Source organism: Apostichopus japonicus, chromosome 22 (genome assembly GCF_037975245.1).
Source record: "Apostichopus japonicus isolate 1M-3 chromosome 22, ASM3797524v1, whole genome shotgun sequence".
Classification (NCBI taxonomy): domain Eukaryota; kingdom Metazoa; phylum Echinodermata; class Holothuroidea; order Aspidochirotida; family Stichopodidae; genus Apostichopus; species Apostichopus japonicus.
Window position 1 is genome coordinate 25,549,254 of NC_092582.1, and position 27,765 is coordinate 25,577,018.

At 37.1% G+C, this 27,765-nt stretch overlaps 1 protein-coding gene and 1 long non-coding RNA gene across 5 annotated transcripts in view; one reads left to right on the forward strand and one right to left on the reverse strand.

The window, feature by feature from the left end:
- Nucleotides 1–27,765, reverse strand: part of LOC139963693 (NLR family CARD domain-containing protein 4-like) — an 80,543-nt gene that overhangs the window by 22,531 nt on the left and 30,247 nt on the right. For all 3 annotated transcript variants that reach the window (XR_011791724.1, XM_071964743.1, XM_071964744.1), the window contains exons 6-7: nt 11,964–12,172; nt 5,339–5,415 (exon numbers count right to left, since the gene is read on the reverse strand). Coding sequence is in view for 2 of the 3 variants with exons in the window: in XM_071964743.1 (XP_071820844.1) it covers nt 5,339–5,415; nt 11,964–12,172 (286 nt within the window). In the remaining variant the exon portion in view is untranslated. The remainder of the gene's footprint in view (nt 1–5,338; nt 5,416–11,963; nt 12,173–27,765) is intronic.
- Nucleotides 21,904–27,762, forward strand: LOC139963708 (uncharacterized). 2 transcript variants are annotated; one of them, XR_011791739.1, is made up of 3 exons: nt 21,904–22,635; nt 25,925–26,094; nt 27,619–27,762. It is a non-coding gene; the product is annotated as an uncharacterized lncRNA (long non-coding RNA). The 2 variants fall into 2 exon arrangements; XR_011791740.1 differs by having other exon boundaries at nt 21,904–22,630.

Sequence of the window (27,765 nt, forward strand, 5' to 3'; positions counted from 1 at the left end):
TCAAGTTATAACAAGTATGATCTCTTTCACAATATTACCCTATAGGGCCTACTGTTAATACCCCCCCCCCCCGGCCCCCACTCTGCTTTGGCAGGGCTAGGGCCTGCACAAACACAATGAAATTGCTACTCGTTAGGACTAAGTAAGGCTGGACTACACAGAACCACATATCATTGCCGTCATAAACTTTCGGCTAAGTGGAACAATAGTACTAGTAGCATATGCGGGTCATTTCTTAGTTGAACAACTGCCACACTGCTGTTCACAAAGTCAACGTCAACTCAGATGGCATATGCCTAGCCTCTTATCAATTCTTTTAGCCTAGTCTATGCCTACTTACACGTAAATGTAGGCCTAGCCTACAAAGACTACGGGACAACGCTGCCCAAGTATGCTATCCTAACGTTACAACTTACAAGTAACCTTGCAGGTAACTGTCACTGTACGTATCAGTCTAGTAGCTGAATGAGTTGATATAATAATGAAAAGTTAGGTATAGTCCACGACCAGTGCTGTTGGATCATCTTTTCAATAAAATACTTACTCTTAGATGCTTAACGAAACACCCACACCAAAAGAAGTGAGGACGGATTGAGTAACGTGTAACTTCGTGAGCGCCGGGTATAAGGTAGTATGCGTGAAAGTGACGTATTCATCGTACGAAGTAGTAGTCGTTGAAAACGGCGTGTGAGATTATTCTAATACTAGTAAAGTTAAACACGAACGTGTACTTCAACTCTCGTTGTTGTAAGACATCTCTGAAGCGATTGAGTAAATTTACCATGGTCAAGGGTAAAATTAAATGTGCGAATAGTTTTATCATTTGAAGCTAGTATTAATACCACTAAAGCTCTAAATCTACGTTTCTTGCGTAGACGAATGAGTAAATTAAAGCATGATGGTACAAATACTCACACAAACCTAAGCAAGCTCGTTCAAACACACAATATGTGAACGAATAATAGTTTTGACACTCATTTGTTAAGTAAATTTACTCTCAATGAGTACTTTTTGTTTTCTGTGCATGCAATCCAAAGTTTGATCACACATCGAGTATGGCTCAGTATGCTGGTGTGAACATTCGCCATTTGTTCCTACAAGCATCTGACCTCAAATGACCTCTGCACCCCTACACAACAGAGTTAATATATGGGTCCACAAATATAGGCAAGTATGGTGCCTGCGGACCCTCACATTCTCACATTTCGTCAGCTCCTAACATTGTTTTGAACGATGAGTCATGTAGCTTCCGAAGCGGACGTGTATAGCCGCTGGTATGGCGTGAGCACTGACACATTCAATGTAAATATCGACACCTGCTGTGATGGCGCGGGTTATGACTTCTATACCCGACGGTCAAGGATAAACTTTTTCATTTTTTCGCATCTCATTTGAAGAAAATACGAATTACTGTGCTTCTTTGTCCTTATGAAAAACCAACTCGGATGATGGGAGTTGAATATAACAAAATATAAATATTTTTTTACCAACCCAAATCTCAGATGGGGCACTCGGGGGGGGGGGACTAGGTTTTCCAGGGGGGCACGTGCCCCCTGGCCCCCCTTGGCGACGCCACTGCCAATAACCAGCCGTTTTACCGGTTCAGATCTACCCACCTGCTATAACTAAATGCACGTCCCTAGTTTTACTGTTATGATTCAGGTTTTCCAGGGGGGGCACCTGGCCCCCCTTGGCGACGCCACTGCCAATAACCAGCCGTTTTACCGGTCCAGATCTACCCACATGCTATAACTAAATGCACGTCCCTAGTTTTACGGTTATGATTCAGTAACAATACTGGTGACCATATGATAATGCTCATTTCCACTAAAATCAAGAAACACGTATCTTGTTTGAATAACTACGATAACTTCTTTTTCATCAGAGACTATACCATAGCCAGCAGCATAGGTGCATCCATGGCAGTATACTTGATCCAGGCGAAGGATGAATACTTTCTCTTGAGCATTATTTTCATTTAATGAGTAAGAACATTCCCTAAACACAACGAAAATTAAATCACAGTTAGACGCACCTGTATACAGCAGCTCCTTAAGAAGAAGAAAACAAATCCACAACAACCAACGAGTAAATAGCATTTAAGCAAGAAGCGCGGCGTGAAATATTTATACATCCTCTCCTGCACCCGACCACTCGCCTGCATCCATTTCTGCGTTCGTTTGGTTTTAACTAACTTAAACGACTACAATAATGGGCGTAGGAACCGAGGGGCTGGGGGCGCCAGCCCCCCCCAGTGAAAAATGTGGAGGGGCGGAAGTATCATTCCGCCCCCCCCCCCCCCCGGTTCGCAAGTCAGAAAACCCCTTTTTCATTTCCAAATGAGAAAAAAATCTCATTTGGAGCACCAAACTGCATCTAAGGCCAGGTGAAAATACAAAATTAAGTTTACAAAATGGAGTGGGTGTTGAAGTGTGCTATATTGCACCAAATTGCATCTGAGGCCACCTGGAAATGCAAAAAATTCCAAAGGGGGAGGGGGACACCCCTCCCCTTAGACCCCTCCCCCAGGCGGACATCAGTCTTCAGCCCCCACTCAAAAGTACCTTCCTACGCCACTGACTACAATGAAAACATGGTCCCTATAACCTCTACAAAATCTTTTAGATGTCTGTAGACAAGATGGTCGACAACACATTGAATACATTCTATTATAAAACATTGCTGATCTTTTCTTGTATTTAAGTGTGACCGATGAATAAGACTACTTTAATTGTATCTGAATCCCTCTCTTAACTAATACTTGCAAGATCATTGGTTACTATAAGAAACACAGTAAGCTGCCTTACTAAAAAAATATTGAATCTTTCTTTATAACATTTTCTCAGCGAAATTCAAAGAAAATGTTAAGTTCAAACTGCGTCAGATAACACGCGTTAAATAGAATAAAGTATACATCGTTACCTCATTAAGTAATACCAATGTGACACTGTACCGAATCGATAAACAGTGTGTATATTAATGGCTTGGAAATGACACTAATACTCATCAGATCAAAATATAAAACCTATTTTATGAACATTTCGCTTTGCATGCAGATTTACAGACCAAAAAATGTATATTAGATATTCCTTTGATAGTTTAATGTTATCAATGGACATGCGATGCGAAGTCCCCGGAAGCTACATAACTTGTACTGTAGAAAAAGTTGTCAGGAAGCTTAACCTCACAATTGTACAGCACGTTTCTCAGAGCCGAAGCGGGGTCGAGGGGCTAGAGCCCAGGGAGGGAAACAGCATCATTTTTAGATATTTCGTGATCTCTTATAGAGAGTTCATCCACAAATATACACATAAGATAAGGAATTGAATTTTTCTGGAATATATTTAAAGCACTGGTTGGTTCCACGAGGGGAAGCCCTTGAAGTTGTTGCAGTTGGTGATATTTCTTGTTCTCTCGTAGCGAATTTAAAGCACCAAAACACAAAACACATGTTATAATTAAATGATAGTTCTCTAGAATGTATTCCAAGCAGGCTGGTGGGGATCAGCTGGACTTAAGCTGCAGCGTTTGTAGATACTTTTCGTTCTCTTGAAGAAATTTTGAAAACAGAAATATACTTATGAGAGGAACTCAATTTTCAGCGGATTGTAATGCAAGGCCTTATGAGGGGGGGGGGGGGGGGTTCAGGGGGAGAAGCCTCTGGTAGCTAATTCATACCATTGGCCCAATAGTATCCAAATCTGGAGAAATATAGACGTAAGGGAGTAACAGACAGACCGATTCTGTTTTCTTTTCTTCGTTTTTGTATTACAACTCTTACTTTCGTTAGTGTACGACCACGCTGAATTTGTCTCCATTTTTTCGACCGACTTGGCATCAATTTGAGACCGGAATTTTTTTTTCTGGGGCGCGGTGTGACCCCCCAAACCCACGTTTGTATACCTATGAGGTCGCGTTCTCAATTTATTATAGTGAAATTCTATTTTCCTGTTTCCAAATATAGTGTTAGTGTAAGCAAAGATCTCTTTCATTATCATATTAGTCTCACTAGACGTTCACTCTTAACCTTACTGATTTAAAAAAAAAAGATGTTCATATGATAAGAAAATATATAATGAAATGTCAACTGATGATGTAACTCTTTCTGCTTGGTTGCCATGACAACGATGTGAAACAAAATGAAATAGGTGCCCGTTCTGTAGAAGTTACTGTGTGACACACCATTGTTTACCTCCGTGATTTATTTCCTCTATAGAAGTGTACAAATAAATATTGTTTTAAATTCACATATAATTCTAAATGCATATCACTATCCACTTGTTATTTATACTATTACTTTTTCTTTCTAGGCAAACAATGCATGGATGTTAATGTTTGCCAATACATGTAGATTATACTCTTTTCTAGCGTCGATTAAGGGAGTGATGGGGTGTCTCCCCACCCTCAACCCCCCCCCCCCAACACTACCACGCATTTCAAAACTAACTTAGAATGTTTAAAGCACAATGTTGCGTTTAGACTTACATATTGGACATAAGTCAAGTCATATAAGTCAAACTATGCCTCTGAAGGTATCATTTGAAGTCGAAGCTTCCCTTTTCCGGGGAGGACCACATATCCCCCAACCCCCTCCACCCCTTATATGATGTCGTCTTTGACGACCCTCTGTTCCGGTACACAACTGCAGATCGAGTGTTGTATCGTTGCCTTTGTAAAGTCTTTATGATAATTATACCCATCAGAATATTTACAGTACGGTACATCTAGTACCAACAGTTCCGATACATGTTTGGTCTCTGTTTTGCTTTCGTTTATTTTTTAATACATTTTGCTGCTATCAGAGAAACAACAATTTCGTTTGCAGAACTTGGAAAAGAATTAGGCTTAACTTTGCGGCTTTATTCTGCAATTCAGATTGAAAGAATGGTTTAAGCTGAGGTGTGGATGTGTATATATGTGTGTGTTTGTCGGGGGGGGGGGGGGGTGTTGACAGACTCCGTGTATATGGTTCCACTACTTTTCGGAAATAGATTTAGGGCATCAATTGATTTGATTGCTACTCACTAAAACATCTAATAGGGCTGTGATCTCGAAAGAGCGAATGTAAGGAATTTGACTTATTTCTTAAATCAACCAAGCTTAGCAATATTAAGTGTTGTTAAATTTATATTGTTCGATTCGTTGTTTACCATTACAAGACTCTGTTTTGGGTGTCTCCTTCATATAAAATGGCAATCATGTGTTGCTGATTCAGTACTCTATTGTTTGTAAATCAACAACAATCAACCAGTCAACAGACATTCACATAGTTGGTAAAGCCTTTAAATAAATGTAAGAAATTTGAAATGTATCCATTATGACTTCATTGTGACAATACCTTTCACATTTCTTGATTTCAAGGATGATGGAATGGATCCAACCGGAATAGTGTCTTGCAGATCGTACGCAACAAACCTATGGAGAGAAGTAGAGTAATCATCGTGTGAGATGTAGAGGAATGTCCTCCTAGGCAGGTTTATTGTTTACCAAATCAATGAAGATAAACAAAGTAAACAACAAATAACAAGGAAATAAATCACATCTGATTGATCATTCTGATCAGAATTAATTATCATCACAAGTCTTGTGTTTGAACGATTCTATGAAAAATGAATGAGAATGGATATAGTAATGTAGACAATAATGATGATAGTTGGAACTGCTGTATGTAAAATTGAATGTGATTGATATTGTGTAATGTATAGTCGTCCACATTATCAGAATTGGCTAAACTGTTTATATGTTTAAATTATTAATTAATATAAAGTTGTTCAAACGTGTAGAATTACAACGTTGTACACAACAAACTGAGTCAGTCCTTGTAACAACCGCTTGCCATTTTCAGCTCGGATCACATGATTTATATCGTATTTTATTGTCGGCAAATTAATTGATTATTTAGTTCGTCTTCGTGAATCCTTGTCACTTTAAATGAGAACTAAAATGTCTGAGATTGTTAGAGTTCAGTGGTAAGATGTGAAATGTAGAAAATATGAATCTTAAAGCTGAGATATTGTTATTAATCTCAGAATAGTTTAAGATGCTACAAATTACATTTTTCGCTGTAATGGCGGGATGACAAACCTGCATACACTTGCACTAAACTGAGGAAGAATGGATGGGAGAGGGGTAGGAGGGTCGAGGACATAGCAACATTCTTTACTGGGCGCAACAACTTGTCCTTCCGGGTGATTTCAGTAAAAAGGTAAACACAAAATGTTGCAAATAAATGAACAAGGCAGATATGCCAAGATTCCTTATTATTTAAGTATTTATTGATAATCATCCTTCAATAATGTTATCACATTGCACGCATTGTTTTTTGACATTGATCTAAATCAAATTGTACAACATTCTAACATTTTTGTGGAATTGATAAGAATTACCTTCACCAATACACATTCGAATCTTCATATTTAACTATATATATTCTCAATGAGGAACTGCATGTGTCCCAAATATTAGACTTCCTGTTCATACCAAGGAGTTGTTAGCACTTCCTGTTCATAATGTATTCAGAAAGACACTAAAGCGATCTTCGTTGATTCGCAAAAGAAATTTTTAATGGAAGCACAAACACTGAGGGGCAGTGGAGCATGTGTCTTTGGTTTTACGCAAGAAACCACTACACTCTCAAATTATGCTAAACCTCTCAAAATGAATACTCTGTGCGTTACCCTTCACGAATGACAGTATATGAATGTTTTCAACAAAAAAGTTTCTTTATACCGGTACTTTGAAATTACATGTTTTATCATCATTATTTTTTTAAAGCTAATAAGAAATTTTTAGACATAAAGGCACTTGTTACGAAAATACAACAGGAAGGCACTTTAATTACAAAAGTGGGAACTGGTAATTTTTCGAAGGACAGTTTTCAGGGTAATCAGAAGAGTGGAGGAGCATGTGCCCAATTACCCCCCTCCCCCCCCCCCCACTTGCCCTTACCACGCCCACCCTTCTTTCACGGCTCTGTAGCCCCTGATACGGTAAATAGACGGTTTCATAACAAACATTTGCAGTGAAGTCTATGTAAGTGTCTTTATACTGATAACTTGAATAACAAGTAAATATACCTAAAATATATGGATCGTGATGTGACATGTGGGGAGTTAACAACACTTGTTTTACCTCTTTATCACTAATCCGTTTTATTTGTTTGTCATATCTTTCTAAATATTATTTTTCAGGCAAAAACAATGAAAGGTCGACCACACACAGATTTTGAATGGGCCGATATTAATTAACCGGGCTGGTGGTAGGGGTAGAGGGAGGGTGTGGAACATTGAACCTTTGTGGTATGATTATTCATTATGATTGATATGATTGCTATGCGTTTGGTGAAATACATAAACGTTGTTAAAGGAGAAATTCGTTAAAATATCACCCTCCTCTTACAACATGGCGACTCATCAAGCCAAGCAGTATTTCAGTCCGTCTCATCTTAACCAAATGCTGAGATCTTAATAATAAAACCAATATGTGTTAATATTCTGTGAGAAGTCCTGCTAATATGTTGTTCACTTCAAAATCTAAGAGAAGGAGCATGTGCATAAACAAACACATTGTCTGTAAGATTCCTTACTACAGCAAGTTGAGTTTTGGCGAGAATGGAATGAACTTATCTGGATTAATCGGTAACAGATATAGTGCATAATATCCAATTAATATGTTCAAGTCTAGCTAGTATCATCCTACCTTATACCTACATTGTACAGCTCTATGTATAAAACACCACTCTGGCAAATGAAAATAAAATATATAGGTTACGTACCTTGTAACTAATTAGCATAATAAACGTATATTACCGAACTGTTGCAATTTAGTTTTAATGTAAAAGCTTTTCCTTTACAATCGTTTGTTTTCTGTATAGATCTTTTAAGTGATTGGCTGAAAGAAGCGCTTTGGAATCTTTCATTAATATTTTATAAAGTAAGGGCTATAGCAGACATTACACATGTAGGCTAAATAATAAAAATGTTGTTGAGCTTTTAATAACTTATATTGTATCGAACAAACCATTCTTGAGTCAACCTCTCCCCTGCTACAGCATTGACAACTATTTATTTATGTTTATTTTATTATAAAGGAGTCTCCCCGTTAAGACCCCTCCCAACGGACTCAAGCCATAGTTGGAGCCCCCCGCCCCCACCCCAGCCAAAAAAAAACAAACATGTAACACAGGGTTGACACTTTATGGTGATGTTTAAAGTCATATCAATGTAAATCTTAAAAAAAACTTAAGTTCTCTGACTCTTAAGACGAGGACAAAAGACGAGCCCCCCCCCCCCTTACACCAATGAGGCTGGTCACAGGCCTGTTGAAATTTAAATAAAGTCAAATCTAAATTATGCCAATGTTTTAAACAACCAATATCAATCAGAAGTATATTACAGCCAGTTGCGAATTTATTTTCAATCTTTGTATCAATGTCGAGAAATAACACTGGACATGTTAGGAAGAGTACTACTTTAGCATAGTTTGTGTGAAGGATGGTCTGGTCGATGCAGTATAGCCATTCTTCGAGTTCAGCTGTCATGGTTTTATTTCAATTGGTCTTATTGGATTATTATTCTCGGCTTCTTCACACACCATTTTAAATTTATCTCACAAAATTACATTTTTCATATCAATTAATGCGCAACATTTATCCTAAATTTAGGTGAGTGTGGGAGGAGTGGGGCGGGGAGGGGTCTGAGTACAAGCCATTGTTTGAATGACGGTAAAAATCCTTTCGACACATTTACTGTGGACAATACAAGTTTTGTGGATTTTGAACGCTTTCGCGGAATTCTATCCAGTGGTTCTGCAATGCTTGGCAGAATTTTAATTTCGTTCTTAACAATCAAATTACCAAATGAATACAATTTTCTAAATAATAACGATATTATGATCGACAATAACATTTTTTTGTGTACGCAAAAATTACATATTTAAATAATACCTTTAAATAATTAAATTACTTGTGTTACTTAGGTTCTACAATATCTGATATTTGTGGTAAGTTCCGACTGACACATGTTTGGTACAATCTCCTTTATTTCGATTCGGGCTCGGAGTTCCAATAAAGGAGATAAACAGAGGGTGATGATGATAATAACATATTGCTTTATGTAATTTTTTTTTAATATCGCAGATTTGATTAGGTGCTATTACCCTTTCGTTTTTAGTTGTTTCTACTAAGCTCGCACAATGTTTTATACTCAAAGTTAATAGACAATATGGTTTATAACCATCCTATTACTATTGTTTAGCTCTTTGTTTGACACGCATAATATTCTTCTCAATACGAACTTAATCACGCTTTCATTTGTGTTCCTGCTAAACAGTCAAACAAATTCGATAAATTTCAACAGTGAAACACATGATGATAACGATCCAGTATTGTCCGTTTATGCAAGGCGTTTAATACCGTAATTTTCAAGTCTGGAGCTAAACAATGGGAATCATAAAACATATTTTTATAAATATACATTCACTCCCTTCTACCTATACTTAAATTGAGAGCTACACAATAATGTGTTATCTAGTCAGAGTCCTACCAACGAGAAGTGCAACTTAAATTCAAGAAGAGAAACTGAACGTAACGAGAATAATTCCTTCTTTTAAACTGTATTCATAACTTTGTGCTGTCTTTAAATACTCTATTTAAGTTTCCTTCGATTGGTTTGCATTGAAGCATGTAGTGGTACATTAAACAACTGAGGAAAGTTTGCTCTTTTAAAGTAAAACTTACAAAGAATAGCTATAAGATAAGAACGCAACGTATGCAGTACAACAAGGCGTATGATCTAATGCATATTATGTTATTTGGAGGATTTCCCAAATGCATAATTCGTAGTCACTGCTGAACAACTAATGACTTACTTAATGTATGTTTCCATGGTTACTTTGACACGTTCACTGACAATATTTGGGGGTACAATGGGCACGTAGTTCGTTTACCTATTTCTATTCATTAGCTTAAACTGGCTCGAGTCATCTTTTATTATGCTAATGAGATATTTACGAGTGTTCCAGGTGTGTCTTTCTTACCATTGACTTGCTTTAGAAAATAAATTGTTTGAATCAATCGTCTGCAATGTAAAAGCTGCATATATTTGTACAGAAAAACTATTGTATAAGTAGAATAGGCCTACTGAAACGGTGAAGATGTTATCAGGTAGAAACATTGAATGGGCTCTCTAAAACATACAGATGCATCTCTCTGAAGGGGAGGGCAAAGGGAAGGGTCAGTGGCGGGAACATGTATAGGGTATCTGAAGGGTGGAGGAGGTGAGATTAAACTTACTGAAGATGATAATAATCAAGGGGATTAGGATAGAGCTATAAATTGAATAATCATAAATCTGGATTGCCACTTTGTTTTATAATCCGACAGAGCGATACTGGCAAATTATAATGCTGTTCATTGATACATTTTCCGTTGTTACAGTTATTCCTGGAATGGCATTGAGAATATGACATGCTTTATCATTTACATTTATATGGTATTTTATTGATGGTATTACTGACTAGTTTTTTCCCTATTTACGTTTCCGTCTATAAAACTACAATATAATCTTAGTAGGCCTATGTAAAGGAACAATGAACATGAAGAATCAAAGAAAACAAAAGTAAATGATAATGGAGCTGGAGATAATAAAAACAAACCACTCGGGGACAGGAACAAAGAGGGCGATGATAGGGTTAGGGTGGAAGGAGGGAAAATATATTGAAAAAGAAACTGCGAAGAACAAAGAGTGTAATCACGGTTAGCTGATAGGGGCAGGTAGGGTAACGATGGATTGGTAAATAGGAAGTGTCTGGAATGTATTGAGTGAAACCGGTGTTGGAATGGATTGGTGAGGGAGGGGTTCAATTACATTAAATTGCAAAGGGCAAAGCTGGGACGTCATGATCAAATCAAGTATCTGGTAATATTTAAACGAGGAATATTAAAATATGATAAAGATTTTGTTCAAATTTATGAATTATAAAAAGCTGAAGCTCACGATGACTTTTTATATTATTGTTTGAAATTATGATAAAATAATAAGAATAAATTTTAATTTAGCCTATTTAGTGTCATATTGTATTTCAAACTATAAAGAACAAATTGATGTTTTAAATGGATTAAATCTTAATCTCTTCAATTTATGAGATACATATTGCCTTTAATGATTTTATGGTAGTACAAAATACATTTTAACTTTATAGTTAACTCCATTACAATTATTTATTTAACTTTTATTTGTGAACTTCTTTTGATTAACTATTTTTTAAACTGCTACAACTAAAATTGTGTTTTTGGTTGCTTGTTTGGTATAAATTTCAGTTTTACTAGAGAGTAGAGTAAATATCTGATCAAATGGGTCTTTAAGTATAGATTGATAGGTTTGTGCTATTTTTTTGCCATCATTTTACTTCTTTTATATTAATAACGATCTTAAAAAAAATCCATAATTTATTGAACATCATCTTGAAAAGTAGAATATTTTGGAGGTTTCAGCTTGAGAAGTCATATTTATTACTTATAAACTCAAAAATCCTTCTTTAAAACTCATTAGAATTATTAAATTTAAACGACCTTGTCTATATATCTCTTATTTTATCCAAATAAAAATTCCTGTCATTCTACAACCTATTTCTAAGTTAAATGTAAACAATAAACTAAACAAAGAACACTTTAAACAACCCCCACCCACCTTCCACCCCTTTCTTACCAACACTCTCTTAAAATATTCCCTATTAATCCATTATATTTTGCTTTTTTTTATCATAACATCCTATAGAATTCCTTTCACGATGACCTTATTATTAAAATAAATCCAACTTAACCAATTAAATCCAATCCTTGACATTAAAATACAGCAGACTTTACATTCTCTATTGTTTGTTTAATATTGATAACTTTTATAAAATTAAATTAATTCCCTGTTTAACTGTTATGATCATTCTAACATCTACACCGGAATACTTACCACAGCACCTTCAAGCTTGTACACTGTGAGGAGTAAGACAAGATGGCCGCCAACTCTTCATTAGTTAGTCTCCTGTTGTTGTCAAAGATCATCAGCTTCTGAAGAGAACTCAGGATAGAGAGAGAGAGACCAGACTCAAGGATAAGGTTCAGACCAGACTCATCCACTCTAGGAGAGCAGCCTCCTAGATACACACAGGAGATAGGAATCTAGAATGAAAGAATAGAGTTACTGATAAAAGAGTAGATAGAGATAAATATATTGGATTTGGTTAGGATTAGAATAATTATTATGATATTATAAATAATAAAAAATTACGCAATGAAAATATAGGAAAGTAAAGCCATAATATAGGAAATTTAGGTCGTGTTTATTGTAAAAAGAAATATGTTAATGGAAGGGAAATAAGGGATTGATTTTAAGGGGAGACAAATATTAACAGGAATAATTTGATTAGATTAGAGGAAAATAGAGTGGTAATTGTAGGATTAAAGGGATATTATTTTGTTTTACAATTAAATGATTAATTTAAGGTTTTATAGCTAGTAAGGTTTAATAAAATAAGAATGTGAGGCTACATATTTTAATTTATTAATTAATAGGAAACAAATCTCAATGACGGGTTGATAATTATATTTAAAAAAAGGGTAAATAAGAATTGAGATTATTCTATCTTTTGAAGAAAAATATTGATCAAATTTATTTGTTTTAATTTAGAACTTTCAGAAGGAAAATGTAATTTAAATGTAAATATTCGTGACTAATGTAATAGGAATCATGCAAAGGAAACTTCTACTTTAATTTAGGTTTTTATAGAGTTTAAGGAGATTTGGAAGAATTATGTTTAAATAAATAGGTTGTTTCTTATAATTAAAATGCAATTTAGAAAAGCAGATGTAGATCAAATTCAAGTTTCAAGAGAGAAAGGTCGATGAGGCTTAAACTCAAATTTGAATATAAAAATTATTTAATTTCTTGATCCAAATCCGACTATTCTGCTTGAATTTCAATTATTTCCAATTAATACGACTTTTTTAAAAGATGATGACTATCTGTGTTTAGTTATCAAATTGATTCCTATAAGTTACGGTTTGAGTGTGACATAACTTCTATTGAATTTTTTCGAAATGTAACATTTTTCTTTCTTTGTGTTTGTAGATATTCCTAAATTGGGTATTGCCTATGATCTTAACTTTCTAAACTTTATCGTATCTTCCATTAAATAGAACCATGCGCTTCTTTTACAAATAATATTGTTATCTGGAAACACTTCATATCCTTGAGGGTTTAATTATACTAATAAGTATTACTATTTTTCAGTTTAGTCAGTTCGATGGGGTCTTCATTGTAATATCTTCTGTTATTATGGAGTTCAGCGGGTGTGAACAGATAGCGGTCAAATGTAAATTAACAAACACAAGAGATTAATCAGTTAATTATAAGTTTAATGAGAGGATGGCGAACTTTTAAAACTAACGTTATAGCTACGGCTCTGCCTAACGTCTGCTATGGAGTGTTGCAGCGTAAAAGAAATGGCGCACATTCAATTTCAAAACCATTTTAATTATTAAATATCATGCGCCATAGGTCTGTTGGCCGGCTTGGAAATGACGTACGCTTTTAAAATTAAGTGGGCAAAATTTAGACAAAACCAGCTGTGAGTGGAACTGCGCGATCTAGTTGCAGCTGAAAAAATATGGACTAAATATTTCTTATTAATAACTATTTATTTCATTTCATTAGTATTAAACTTTAATTGGAAAACTGTTTTATAGAGGCTCAAAGCTCTAGGCCCTATACAGTATTTAACAAAACTATACTTAACAGTAAGTGTTACTGCCAGGTATATTGGCAGGAATTAGGTCATATTCAACTAATAATCAGTTATTAGGCTAACATTATTTCAGCCAGCCTGCCCGGTAAAAAGCTGCAGGTTTCTCACATAATTGGCTCAAATGTCCGACCTGGTAGATTTAATAAGTTTGGTGATTACAATAATCATTTTGGAATGTTATGGATCGACTTGTATAGTATAAGGCTATGTTATGTACGATTAAAATCGAGTTTAACCATTTTCTATGATTTAAGATTTTTGAAGAGGTAACAACGTTTCCACAGTTTGTCTAGAATATAATAATTGTTTTCGAAGTAAAGGTTATAAGGGATCAGCTCACCGAGAATGTTAATCGCTGGTTTTATTCTTCAAAGTGGCTATTCTTACGATGAGTCATAAGAATAATTTCCGATTACGCATGCGCAGTTGCTATTTTTACAACCAGGAGTACCAGTTTTACGACCATGAGTAACAATAATTTCCCGTTGGGGTTATAGGATTAGGATTATTTTTTAGGGTTAGGGTAAGGGTTACCCCTACTACACGCGCAGTGCGCATGAATTCGCCGATGTCGTAAGAATAGTTTATAGATAAATGTTACAACTAGTTGTAAGAATAGCCACGGCCTTTATTCTTCCCTAAAGAAACCTCAGCGTCTCGATTGTATTCTATTCAATTCCTATATATTTAAAATATGCTTTAAATTTGACCCTTCTGATAATCAGTCAACAACGATAGGTTAAGATCTTTATTATTTATGACTTAGATTTGCTGAGCATGTCCTCTTGCTAAAAGTAGTAATTCTAGCTTTTCGCGGGTGATGTTTGAGATTTCTAACAAAGCCTTACTTTATTACTAGTCTAGTCTAGTCTATAGCCTACCTAAGTTTGGCATGGCCTTTGAATAAATCCTAGCCTATGCCTCTATACCATACCGTTAAATGATCTCACTGATCAATAATTACTGTTTAACTATAACAGCGGCAAGCGGTTCCTCTCCATTAAAAAATCCACCTTAATAACCACTCAACAAGTCAATGGCAACAAATAACTCCCACGAATATACTACGTCTGAAACTCCACTACTATAACACTTAACCATTCATTGTCAGTGATAGATACTACATGTGAACAGGTATTCAATAGCATGAGTCGCCGATATTAATATATGTACAGGTGTTTCCCAGCTGTTCGCGGGTGATGTTTGAAATTTGTAACAGACATTTTGGCGCCAATAGAAATAAATGTACGAGAGACATGACGTTATACATACCCGGTGCAAACAGACAGTTTGAAACCTGACGTTAATTGGGTACGTAGTAAGGAAGGGGTCGAGGAAGTAAATAATACAACACAACCTACATCAAGTAGATCAAGCTACCATTTACATTTCTCCCTAAGCGGTAGGGTGTTAGTCCCCCACCCCCACCCCCCACCACCGGTTAAAATTTGTGCAAAAAGCATTTTATGTACACATTCCCCCACCCTATTATCTGCTAGTGAATGCATAAACAAACAATAAACACAACACACCGTCTGTTTCAAATGATTTAAGGAGTATATGTTTAATGAATATTAAAACCTACATGGAATAACATAAATTGAACATCCTTGTTCAGTCATATACATCTAGCAGACACATCGTGCAGACAAAACGTGTCTCTGTGAAGTTTAATTTTTTTTTTTTTACAAATAATCACTTGATCATCATGAAATTATTGGAATTTTTTCATCCCCTACCCACCCAACCATCTTTGTAATTAATTCCACTCCATGTCAGTGTTGGATCATTCAGCTGAATTCTTGCACCAGCAAAGAGAGTGTCAGGCAATCAAACGACGTTTTGTATATTCACGTACCTTGTAATTGCTCAAATCAAAATAGTATGTCGACATTTCACCAATACTGTTAATAGTCAATTCATGTAGCACCTCCCCTCTCCCCCTTTTCTCCATGTTTACTTAGTACCATCCTCATCAAGAAAAGGTTATTTTTTGAGATAAAATAGTTGAAATTTATATAAGAAAAAACTTTTGATTTCGAGAAATGCAATGGCAATTTCGAGAGAAACGTACAAGTTTTACATAAAACGCTAATATTTTTAGATGATAAGTCGACATTTTGATATAAAAACTTTCTAGTAAAAGGCGAAAGTTTAAAACAAAAAGAAATCGACATTTTAAATGAAGGGACTTCAAGAAGAGGTCTTAATAAATTGAAGAAGTTTAATTTTTAGATGAAGTAGTTTAACATTGAGAATTTCGGTTAAATTACAGATGGCGATTTTAGGACAAATTTGATTTTCAAGAAAAGGGTTGCAATTTTGAGAAAGGGTTGAAATTCCCAGATATATTCGAAACTTTCGGGATAAAATAATCAACATTTTTAACAACATTTTTTTGAAAGGTTTCAGTGTTCCATGTGGGTCACAGTAATGACAAAATGTGTATTGTTTGCTTAATTGGGATGCCTATCCCGACCCCCTCCCAACCCATTCATTTTGTGCTCCCTTCCTACGCCAATCAAGTGATTTGTCACATGTCTACATAGATATGGGGATGGGTGTAGAACATATAGGAGGAGGTACATCTTGTGGCTAATTTGTGTATATTTATGATTAAGTATATGTGTGCATTCATGGAGGGGCTTTATCGGTAATGATAGTTTGCGTCTCCAATCCTGAAAACGGATCGACTCTTCTGTATGGTTTAGTACCCAGTAACGTGGGTTCACATTCCAAATTCTCCCGACAAATTTAGGAAGGGGAATGATCCTTTATGGTCAGACTATAGGTGGATTCGAAAGTTTTGATGGTGTTGCTGTGGAGTCGTTGAATGCAATTCCATGTAGGGGCTTGTGGGGGTCCTCCGACTGAAAAAATTCTGAGGCGTAGTTAGACTATAAATTTTGTCTAAACTTAAGGTTGTGCTAAAGAATACGGGTGTGAAGTTTGAAAACTGAACTAACCGATGTTAAAATCACTAGTGCATAATTGCATGAAAAATCAGAAAATACAGTCTTGCCCGTCCAGTTATTCTGTAAATAGCCGTTGGGTGGACATGTTGCCCAACCAGTTATTATTCCTATATACAATAATGCCTGACAAAGAGGTACACATTATAGCATGTTACCTTGATGAAAAATGTACCACATTTTAATAGCAGATGTATAGGTTATCTACTACTTGAAATCGGTTCGCAGGACTAGGAGAATGGGACCCATTCTCCATCCCCATTTTTAATATAGGATTTCAAAGGGGGGGGGGGGGCAAATCCCAACTGACTGAGGAAGGGCCTACACTATTATGGAAAGGCCAGAGTGGAAAGAAGAAGTTTAAAAACGGAGGAGGTGTGGTCGTTAGCTTGTTGAAGGCAAATCTCAGTAGCCCCGTCCCCTGAATTTATTTTGAAAATTTATGTTAAATGGTGCACTCCGAGGCATAATTAGACTACCAATTGGCTCCATACACCATGCAGTTTTGCCTATGAATACTGTTTATGTAAAGTCGCAAGGGGGTGGGGGCGGGGAGGGATGTACACCCGTAGCAGTGGCCTTCTTCTCAGCTGTATGTAACATTGACCCTCCCTCCCCCCAGACTTCTATCCAAGTGTATAATTTGGACATTTTCTGATTAATGTTGAAATACCAAAATACTTTCATCTCGTCATTTCAAAAGGTTTTAGAAATGATAAAATATTGACTTCTCTCTAAGCTTGTAGTAAAACAATATCCTGAAAAATGCTTAAGATGTCTAATTATCTTGTTGTCTTGATGACACTTGTAGTGACGCAATACTATCACGATAGATTTCGCTAGTCGATAGTACGCATTTTCCCTTGGAACTTACACTCGCCTCTCACCATCGGTTGGCGCGCAGCGTTCAAGAAAATTTCTGGTTTTGATACCCCCCAGATCACCGGAAATGGCACATCTCGGGCTTTAAAATGACCAACCAGATCTACACTATTGCCTGAGCGCCAAGTATTTCCCAATAGTTTTGTTTCATCCAAAACCTTTTTGAAGATTGTCACCAGTCACACATCATGTTCGACCTCATAGCATCTCCTGTGGGCCATTGCTTTTGTAGGTGATTTTACGTCGCGGCCCACAATACCCGTCAGCCCCACTTTTAAGGTTTTAAGCCCATTATTTGTTCAGAATTTGAAAGTTCACATTTCTCGTGAAATAAATTCACTTCAAAACATACCCATAATGTTGCACAAATTTTCATCTATGGACAACCAATATAGAAAAAAACTTCCTTCAACCCCTAACAGACCGGTCAAAATTGCACGAGTAGAGGGAAGTATGTTAAGAATGTTGGTCAGGGAATTTTCGAAAATTCTGACACAGTTAATTTATTGGTTTATGGGCGCGGATCAGTCTTGGATGATGGTGGGGACGCGTGTATGTTCTCTGATACTCTCTAAGCGTAGCGCGACCATGGGTTCGCGCGTAGAGTACAAGAATTTTTTGGGCAAATATACCTCCCAGATCGCCGGAAATAACACTTCCCAGACCCAATGATGGTCCCAAACCTCCTTAAGGTTTAGATCTCATGGGTTAGAAATTTAGTTTGGGGAAATAAATGGGCGTCTGCAGAAAAAAAAAACATTAGGGGACAAAAAATCGAAGTAGACTTTTGTTTACGATGGGCCTGGGATCCTCTCCCAGAAAACAATTATAGACTGCCGCAAATGCGATTTCCGTCCTATATTTAACTGTGGATAACTATAATAAAATGAGAACTGGACGTGAAGCTAGCTCAAATTTGCAACACACAGTGTGAGTTGTAACAATTGTTTTGTTCGCACTCAGTCCGTTTTGCTGACCACAATTTACCAGTCTCGCGTATGGATTGTTTCACATGATTGAATGTGTTAATACTTCAGCGGAGGAGTCACGCCTAACAGTGTCAATAGTAATAATTCTCGTCTCTTATAGCATGTAATTTGCACATTGCTGGATCAAACTGCGCCAAAGTTCAATACAGGGGAATTTTAAATGCAACGTTGGTCAAGACAACTTGGTGCATGGAGACACGGTATATCATGTCCCCGCCACTGAAAAAGTTGGTGGGACGCGTCCCGCTGTCCCCGCCAGGATCTGCGCCCATGTATTCGTGTACAAATATTAAACCCTCTTATAAAGGCTACTATAAAACTTCGTTGAAGGAAATGAAAAAAATACCAGATATTTCCGAAACCGAACATTACACACATAGACAGTTTGGAGGCTGTTCATCATGGAACGTCATTTTCATGCTCACTGATATGATGTGATATTTGCTGTTTGCTTTACAAATTCGAATAATTGAAATGAGACTGAAATAAATAACTTTTATTATTATTTATTGGCAATGTCCAACATTCTTTTCATTTCGAAAGACGCACAGTTTTAAGTTCATTACACACTGAAGGCTTCGATTCTCTATTTGCCTTCAGTTTATGAAAGATCTTGGGATTTTCATTCCTATAGATATCGCTAGATATTGCTCGATAGCCATACAGTACAGTGTCTTTGGGATTTCTTTGGATTTTTCGGGGCCTGATCTTGGGAGATTGCAAAATCGGGAGTGGTCATACTCCATGTAGGTCAGTGCACGACCTCTAGATGTCACTAAAACACAACCCGATCACTTGTTATCTATGAAGTGGTGTGTTGCAGGATTTTGTCAAAGTCTGGGTAATACGGGCAAAGGTCATTAATTAAGTTTCGCATGCGAAATTTAATTTTTAGATTCATTGTATGAGTTACGGTACTAGGTTTGGGGTACAATTAGCATTCAAGTCGGGGTGTTATGTAATGTAAACAAACATCGTAAAGTTACATGCGATGCGAGTGAGCCACTCTCTACATTTCAGTGGAGCTGGAGCGAGCACGTGTATTTTAGCAATCGAGTGCGCGATGGATCGTATGAGTTTTTATGCACAGTGTGCCGCATGGCTTGGAGCAGAGAGATAAATTGGATATGGTTCACGATAAAAATAGAAACAAATGAAATAAAAATCCATTGAAAAGATCACCCAGTAAGCCTTTATTATTATATTGTGTTGGATCGATCAAACTGAGCAGACTTTCCACGTCTTCAAAAATATTTCTGATCAAGACTAAACAAACGTAGTTAAAACAAAACTGATTGTGTAAAAGGCAATGTCAATGTCACACTGACACCCACGGCACAACGCGGGAAGGTTGCTGTAATAAATCAGCCTCGCGGGAAAAGTTTTGAACAATAATGCCATTCCACATTTGTTTACATTTATATTGTATGTTAGTAAGTAAACGTTTTCTGTCGTATGAATTTGACTTCAGTTCAGTGTTCCCTCTAAGGTGCGGGATGCCCTTCAACTGACTCAGTAAGCCCGCAAAGAAAACATTTGTCTGCTGGAAATCCCCGCATCGTTTTCTTGCATTCGCGATAAGTTTATACTAAATACACAACGTATTCACTTGACTGTATAGAGATAAAAACTCTGAAAATCAGTAGAGAAATTACCAATTGTGTACGAAAAGTAAGTTGGTCGGCCTACACCTTTCAAATTTTACGAAAGATCGAGCAAAACACTTTCGAAAAATTCACGCGAAAATGGCATATCGTGCTAAATGCAACTAATGTCATGTAAACAAGGCTCTAGTACACCCATTTATGAATAAACCGTAAGACCACATCTGGTGTTAAGCGGGGGAAAAAGAAAGTATTTTCAAGAATTTCCAAAAATACGGAAAAAAATAATATCCTACCATAGTTAAGTGCATAGCAAATAGCCTAACCACCTTGTCGGTTACGGATCCCACGTAACTACAGTACAAAACACAACTAATTGTATTTTGCGAAGTTGACGTTTTCTACAAGAACATGGAAACAATATTTAGCATTTAGTTAATCATGCCAAGTGGCCTAAAACATAAGTTATTACAAGGTTTACTTTCATAATAAAGATGGCCATAGCTATAGGGGCCTTGATATCGTGATATGCGTGTATGGCATGGGCTGTGCCTCGTGTAACACGTGTAACATAACCAAACCAACAGGTGTTAGACAGGGGAAGAGCTCAAAGTTGTTTGGCAAGGTACCTGGGAAAATTCGCAGCACTGTAGCCTACCGTACTATTTAAGTAGGGTTAAACAGTACTGCAGTTGTAAACTGATGTACGTATAGTGCACGCTATTCATTGTTAGGCAGTCTAGAAACGGGGCTTTGCCTAACGTTGTTTGTTTCATAATATCGGAAGTTATGTAAGTTAAACTTTTTAAAGATTGTAAGACAGATTAAATCTCTTTTCATTTTATAACAAAATATAGCTACTCTTACTTGTCATTTTAAAATTTTCATCAGTTTCGTGACAATTTAAATTCAAAAAGTTGTCAGTATTTGCATCCTCAACTGCGAATTTTTTATCGCCAGACACGCAAAAATACCAACATTTTCCGGGGACCTTCGCCCCTAGGCCCCCACAAGGGGTTCCACCCCTTGACCCCACCAGGGTCCTAAGGCGGCCCCTGGACCCCACGCCATTATTCTCGAACGCTACGCGTGCTCGGCGTGTTCGCTGCGCGAACACCGGCGGGAAATCGGCAGTGTGTTCGCGGGAAATTGAACAAGGTTTTCCAACACTGGCTTGAGAGATGCAGCGGGCTGGCGGCGGCGATGCCTTTGAGTGTATTAAATAATTATGATGCTATTTTGGGATGTTTCAAGTGAGAAATAAAGACACCCAGACACTAGTAAGTTTTTCTGATTTGTTATTTATCATCTTTTTTAAATTTTATTTCCTCTTTGGCTCTTTCTCTAACCTTGTTTCCACATTATTATTTTTTTCCCTGCGTTTGAGATTTCCCGCGAATTATCAAGATTTCCCGGCAAAGAGCTTCCCGTTTTGCCGTCTTCTTACAGGCCTGTGCGTCATGTTCCCCGACGACTCGCTCGAGTTCAAGACCAGCCACAGTTGGTTTCAGAGCACAATTGTACAATAATTTTTAAGGCGTCCATACACACACACGCGTCATGATATACTATATATAGAATTATATATAGAATAATATATATATATATATATATATATATATATATATATATATATATATATTAGTGATAGAGGAAAAATGGAAACGTCAAAAATGGAGTTTTCGGTTATAGGGTTAGGCTCAGAGGCGCACGCCCCTTCCGAAACCCTCGATCCGTCACTGGCTACCCTGCGTACATAATAGTGGTCAGCGCTGTAATTATGTCACTGTTCCTCTTTCTCTTCCCGGTGTCTTGGCGTTTTTCTTCTGCTCCCTCCTTTTCTTTTTCTTTTCTTTTCCCTTACTTCCTCCTCTTTCCCCCCTCTTTTTTTCCCTTTCTTCTTCTCTTTTTTTTCTCTCCTCTTTTTCTTACCTGGGGGGTGCGCGCCCCCAACGCCCCCCCCCCTGGATACGCGCATCATTACCAGAAAATTGTCGAGGTGTAAATAATGAATTTACATTTTGCAGCATATCGTTGCAGTCCTCACTTTTAGATTTAACGAATTTGCCATTTTGTTGTAAATTGCTATTATTTGAATTGGAAGATTGATCATTATCTGAAAAAGAGGGGAATTTCCCTCGTGGCCAATGGAAACGACTTGAACAAGTCTCATTTTCAAAATCTAAACAAACCAACGACACAGTGTAAAGCAGCCTTTGAAGAACGGCTGTATGGTTGTATACTTCCCTGTTTGTTCGGTGTGATTCCCCGAAGCTACAGTACTGGCTTACTAAATGTGAAGATATTGCAATATATTCCAGATGGTGAACATATTACTGAAAGAAACAGACTGAGTATATTGCAATTGTCAAAGAAGAAATCCCACGTACTGTATGTCTTGTGTTCCTTTCAAGCTTCATATTGTTAGGCTATGTACCTACAAGGGCAAGGACATCATAACGTTGAAGTTATGGCTTAGGCCTTCTCTAGTCATATAAGAAAAGTGAGCCTAACTTAGTACTAGTCCAATGGTTTTAGTTACAATATCCAATACTACCGCAATGCCATCATAAAGCTTGACCTAGGCTCAGCACAATGTAGGAGTAGCTGAAATATGGTGATGCCAGCCTGTTACAGTGTTAGTTGGTTACAAGTTGAACTTGAAGGGGAGGTTTTCCCCCCTCAACAATACTTGGATCATATTAGTTTTAATGAAGAAGTGTTCTACACTTGCGAGATCATCCAACTGTCTGAAAGGTTTTAGTCAAATTTAGTCATAACAAGAGCCCAAGGGCACTGTGGTTCCTTGCTTGGGGGTATATGACAATACACATAATATTATCAAGCAAGATTGGGCTCAAATAGTCCAAGTAATTGTGGTCCTACATGTTCCCATAAAGTAACCAGCACTATACTGTAGGCAACACTTTTGTGATCACAAAATGTGATCTGATTTTTTATCAAAAGGCACTTTGAGATCTAAATATGGCGTCGGAATTGTACGAAAAATAAGGTCACCTACAAGCGGGCCAACAGATATGATAACATTGGTGACCTCAGATAACATTACCTTTAAGTTTGAAAATGTTCCACCATCCCATTCACAAAATATCAAGCATGTCCTACCTTGGCATTGGGATTTAATTGCATTAAATGTCTAACAATTAACTTTGAACTTGTATACATAACTTCACACACACAAGGTCACCCGGAGGTCAACCAATTGACATTTTTGATTGGTGAGACCTAAATAGAGCATCAAAACTGTACAAATTCAAACATTTTTCTTTGCCCATTTTCTCCCCACAAAATAGTAGTTTTTTTAACATGAGCTGATCTTTGGTGACCTTGGATCACATGACCGCTAAGTTTGAAAATATTCCCCTATACCATTCGCAACGTGTCCAAAAAAATCAACCTTGTCACACCTTGGCACTGGGAGTTATTGCATTAAATGTCTGAAAATTAACTTTGACCTCCTATAACTTCACACACAAAGCTCATCCGGGGTCAACCTATTGACATTTATGATCAGAAGGTACTTTTAACATCTGAAAATAGCATCGAAACTGTAAATATCCGCAAAGCATGCAAAGGTCACCAGAGGTCAAATTGAGGTCAAGGGTCACCCAGATGCGGGCCGACAATTGCATTACATTGAAGCAACTCCCAACCCTAACGGACAATTTGTTCTCAAGTTATCGCAAAAATACAATTTTTTTATCATTAATTGACCTTTGTTGACCTTGTATCACATGACCGTTAAGTTTGAAATATTCCCCTATACCATTTGCAACTACTCCAAAAATATCAACCGTTTCACACCTTGGAACTGGGAGTTATTGCATTAAATGTCTGAAAATTAACTTTAACCTCGTAAAACTTCGCACACGAAGGTCACACGGGGGTCAACCTATTGACATTTATGATCAGAAAATACCTTTAACATCTGAAAATTAACTTTGACCTCAAATAACTTAATATACAAAGGTCACCTTGGGTCAACTTATTGACATTTTTGATCGGTGAGACCTAAATAGAGCATCAAACTATACAAATTCAAACATTTTTTTCTTTGCCCATTTTCTCCCCCCCAAAATACTAGTTTTTTAACATCAATTGACCTTTGGTGACCTCGGATCACATGACCGTTGAGTTTGAAAATATTCCCTAGATACCATTTGCAACTTGTCCAAAAATATCAACCATGTCACACCTTAGAACTGGGAGTTATTGCATTAAATGTCTGAAAATTAACTTTGACCTCTTATAACTTCGCACACGAAGGTCACACGGGTGTCAACCCATTGACATTTTTGATCGGAAGCTACCTTTGATATCCAAATCTAGCATCAAAACCAAACATTTTCTTTTTTGCTCGTTTCCTCCCAAAATAAGCACATTTTTTCTAATGTGACCTTTGACCTTTTGACCTTGGTTTCAGATGTAGTTTAATCTCCTGATTCCAAAAAAACAAAACGACAAGTCTGTACAATCATCCTAACTCCGACCGAAAAACTTTGACCCCATACAACTTCGCACATAAAGGTCACACGGGGTCAACCTATTGATATTTTTGATCAGAAGGTACCTTTGACATCTGAAAATAGCATCGAAACTGTAAAAATCCCCCAAAACATGTAAAGGTCACCAGAGGTCAAGGGTCACCCAGATGCGGGTCGACAATTGGATTACATTGGAGCAACTCCCAACCCTAACGGACATTTCGTTCTCAAGTTATCGCGAAAATACTAGTTTTTTATCATTAATTGACCTTTGTTGACCTTCGATCACATTACCGGTATGTTTGGAAACGATCCCTTACCCCATTCAACTGACCTTTGGTGACCTTTGCGGGTACCAAAAACAATAGGGATCTTCCTCTTACTATGGGCTATCCACCCAACAAGTTTGATCATGATACATCATTTCCTTATTGAGATATCATGTACACAAGCCAAGCGTCACATACACACCCACACATACACACACGCACCCACACACACGCCAAGTTGAACGCATAGGTTCATTGCTTTGCAAAAAGCAAGGAACCAAAAACCTACTCTTAAAGTACTCTGGAGTTGTTTCCTCTCCTGAAATGTTGTGGATTTAAGTGCTAACCTGCCAGTGAGTAAAGGTCAAATGAAATGCAAGGTTTTCCAGAGATTGAGATTCTATATTCCAATCATATACAAGCATTATTGTAGCTTGTGTCACCAAAATAATGCAGTGCTTTACACCACCCTAACTGGTCCAAGACAAACCCATTATTGGAACATATCCAGAATTTCTAGGGTTTGTGCTGGTAAATGCTAATTTCCTATTGACGTATCTTCAGCTTCAATATCACAAATCAAATATGCACTTTTACATAATTTACTTACTAAAAGTGTAGGGGTCTTTTACAGCTAACATGTGAAGTTGATTGCCCACAAAGATTGTTTTAGTGTCACATGCTAACTGAATGCAAAAGTTCATAAGAACTTTAAGAAAGCTTCAAAAACCAAACACTGTAATAAAGTATAATCACTAAAATTAAAAAGATCAATGATTGGATCAAAGTGGAACTGCTACCATGGGTTTTTCTTTGTTGTGAGTATCCTTTTGTTTCTGAAGTCTTCTGAAATTTCTGAATAACTTACTAATTTGCTTTCATGTTAGTGTTTCAATTTTGATTTAGAAGTCACTGAGGCTCGAACGGCTCCATGACATATAATTCAACCGAGGAAGAAACCCTCTAGTGAATATGAAGATGGAGACTGTACTGGATTGAGGAGATCAGGACCTATGAACCTATCAAGCTTCTTTCAGTATCCTACACTTCTTGATGCACAGAGTTCCATAGGAATGGTAAGAATGAAGTAAATGTGGTTTGTTGACTTGATTCACCAAACTGCTAGCTAGCAAGCATGGTTAAGGAAGTAATATTGCCCTGCCACTCTTTATCAATTTATCATGTCATGATAACATGTCTTCCTTGCATATTTGAGAGCTAAATAGTGTTTAAAATAAAAACTCTTAGAGGGCATTCAAAGATATACAAGCACTGTCATCCATTAGGATGGTGAGCACTTGCCACCACCCCCCCCCCTCCCCATGGGCTCCACTAGGGCTGCAAAATCATGTTCAGAGAACATTAAATATCTGAAAGGGGAAATGCCTCAGCTGAAGTCCCCAGGGACTCCCACCAGGGCTTAGATTTATACTTCATAGAAGTTACATTTTTCTCTCTAACATGTATTTACATGTTTTAAACTTAGTAGAAGAGGACAAGAAGTCTCAGATGTTACAGAGCTCTTCTGAAGCACCCGGCTAGGGCTCAGATATATATATTCCACAGAGTAAAATTTGTTTTACTGACATGTCCTCATGTGCTCAAAATTGCTAGCAGGTTCCAGGACATATGTGAAAATACTGAAGATTTGGAGAGCTTTGCAGTCCAGCCACTATAAACAGAGAACACAATTGGAAATACTTCCTACTCATCTGAGTATATACAGCTGTGAATACAGAATTGTCACTTTTGCTTGTTTTGTTTGTAAACATTGCTGAGCTAGTCACTGGCAGTTGGTTTTAAAAATTCTAATTGGTCTACAAATTGATCTAACTTCACCGACTTGAGTACGGTGGCTTAATAGGGACATAGGGGGAAACAAGTGTCACCAAATTTCAAAATTTTGACTTTTTTATCTCAAAACTTTTTCAACTCAATATTTTGAGGTTACAAGTGTCTTCATTAAATTTGTGGAAAGAACTGACCATATTGGATAGCAATTGACCAGCTGAACAGGGTACTCTATAAACATTTGGTGATCTAAAATCTGGAAAGAGTACCCCCAGGGAGTGGTGTAACTAGGTCAATGTAGGCAATTCAGTCTCCAGGGGCCTGGTGCCATGAAATGAAGAAAAATATTATAAAAACACACATCCACCAAAGCTGACACACAACATTAGATACATTTATCTCCTGATGAGTGGAAATTCAAAAGACATTCTCTCCTAAATAGGAAAGAGGGGTGCGAAATCTCACAAATTTCTCAGTCATGCCAAACCATGCATGGTTGGGTTTGTGTGAGGTTGGGCTCTCCTTTGGGAGCTCATTTATATTACTGTACCGCACCTTTATATGTCACTTCCACTAAACAACAGACAATCCGGTTCAAGATTGATGGTTTACTGGTGAATTGTTTTTGCACTTATCTGGTTATTGGAAACTGAAGTGTACTTTCCTTCTGGATTATGTCTCTGTGAATGTCCATATATACAGGGTAGTTAGCCAGAGACCTACACATATCTATTTCTGGACGACATTCTCAATAGATACTATCAGTTAAACTTAATCTCATTCACATCATTTTCTGGTTTTTTCATTAGATTAACTTGAATTATCCTGAAGCGAGCTATTAGGGGATCACCTATTCCACCTGTAGTTACCAGTTTTTGATGGAAGTTTCATACTGTACTGACAAGAACACTGAATGGTTTATCAGCTGATATTTACTCCATGTGATGGTAATCACA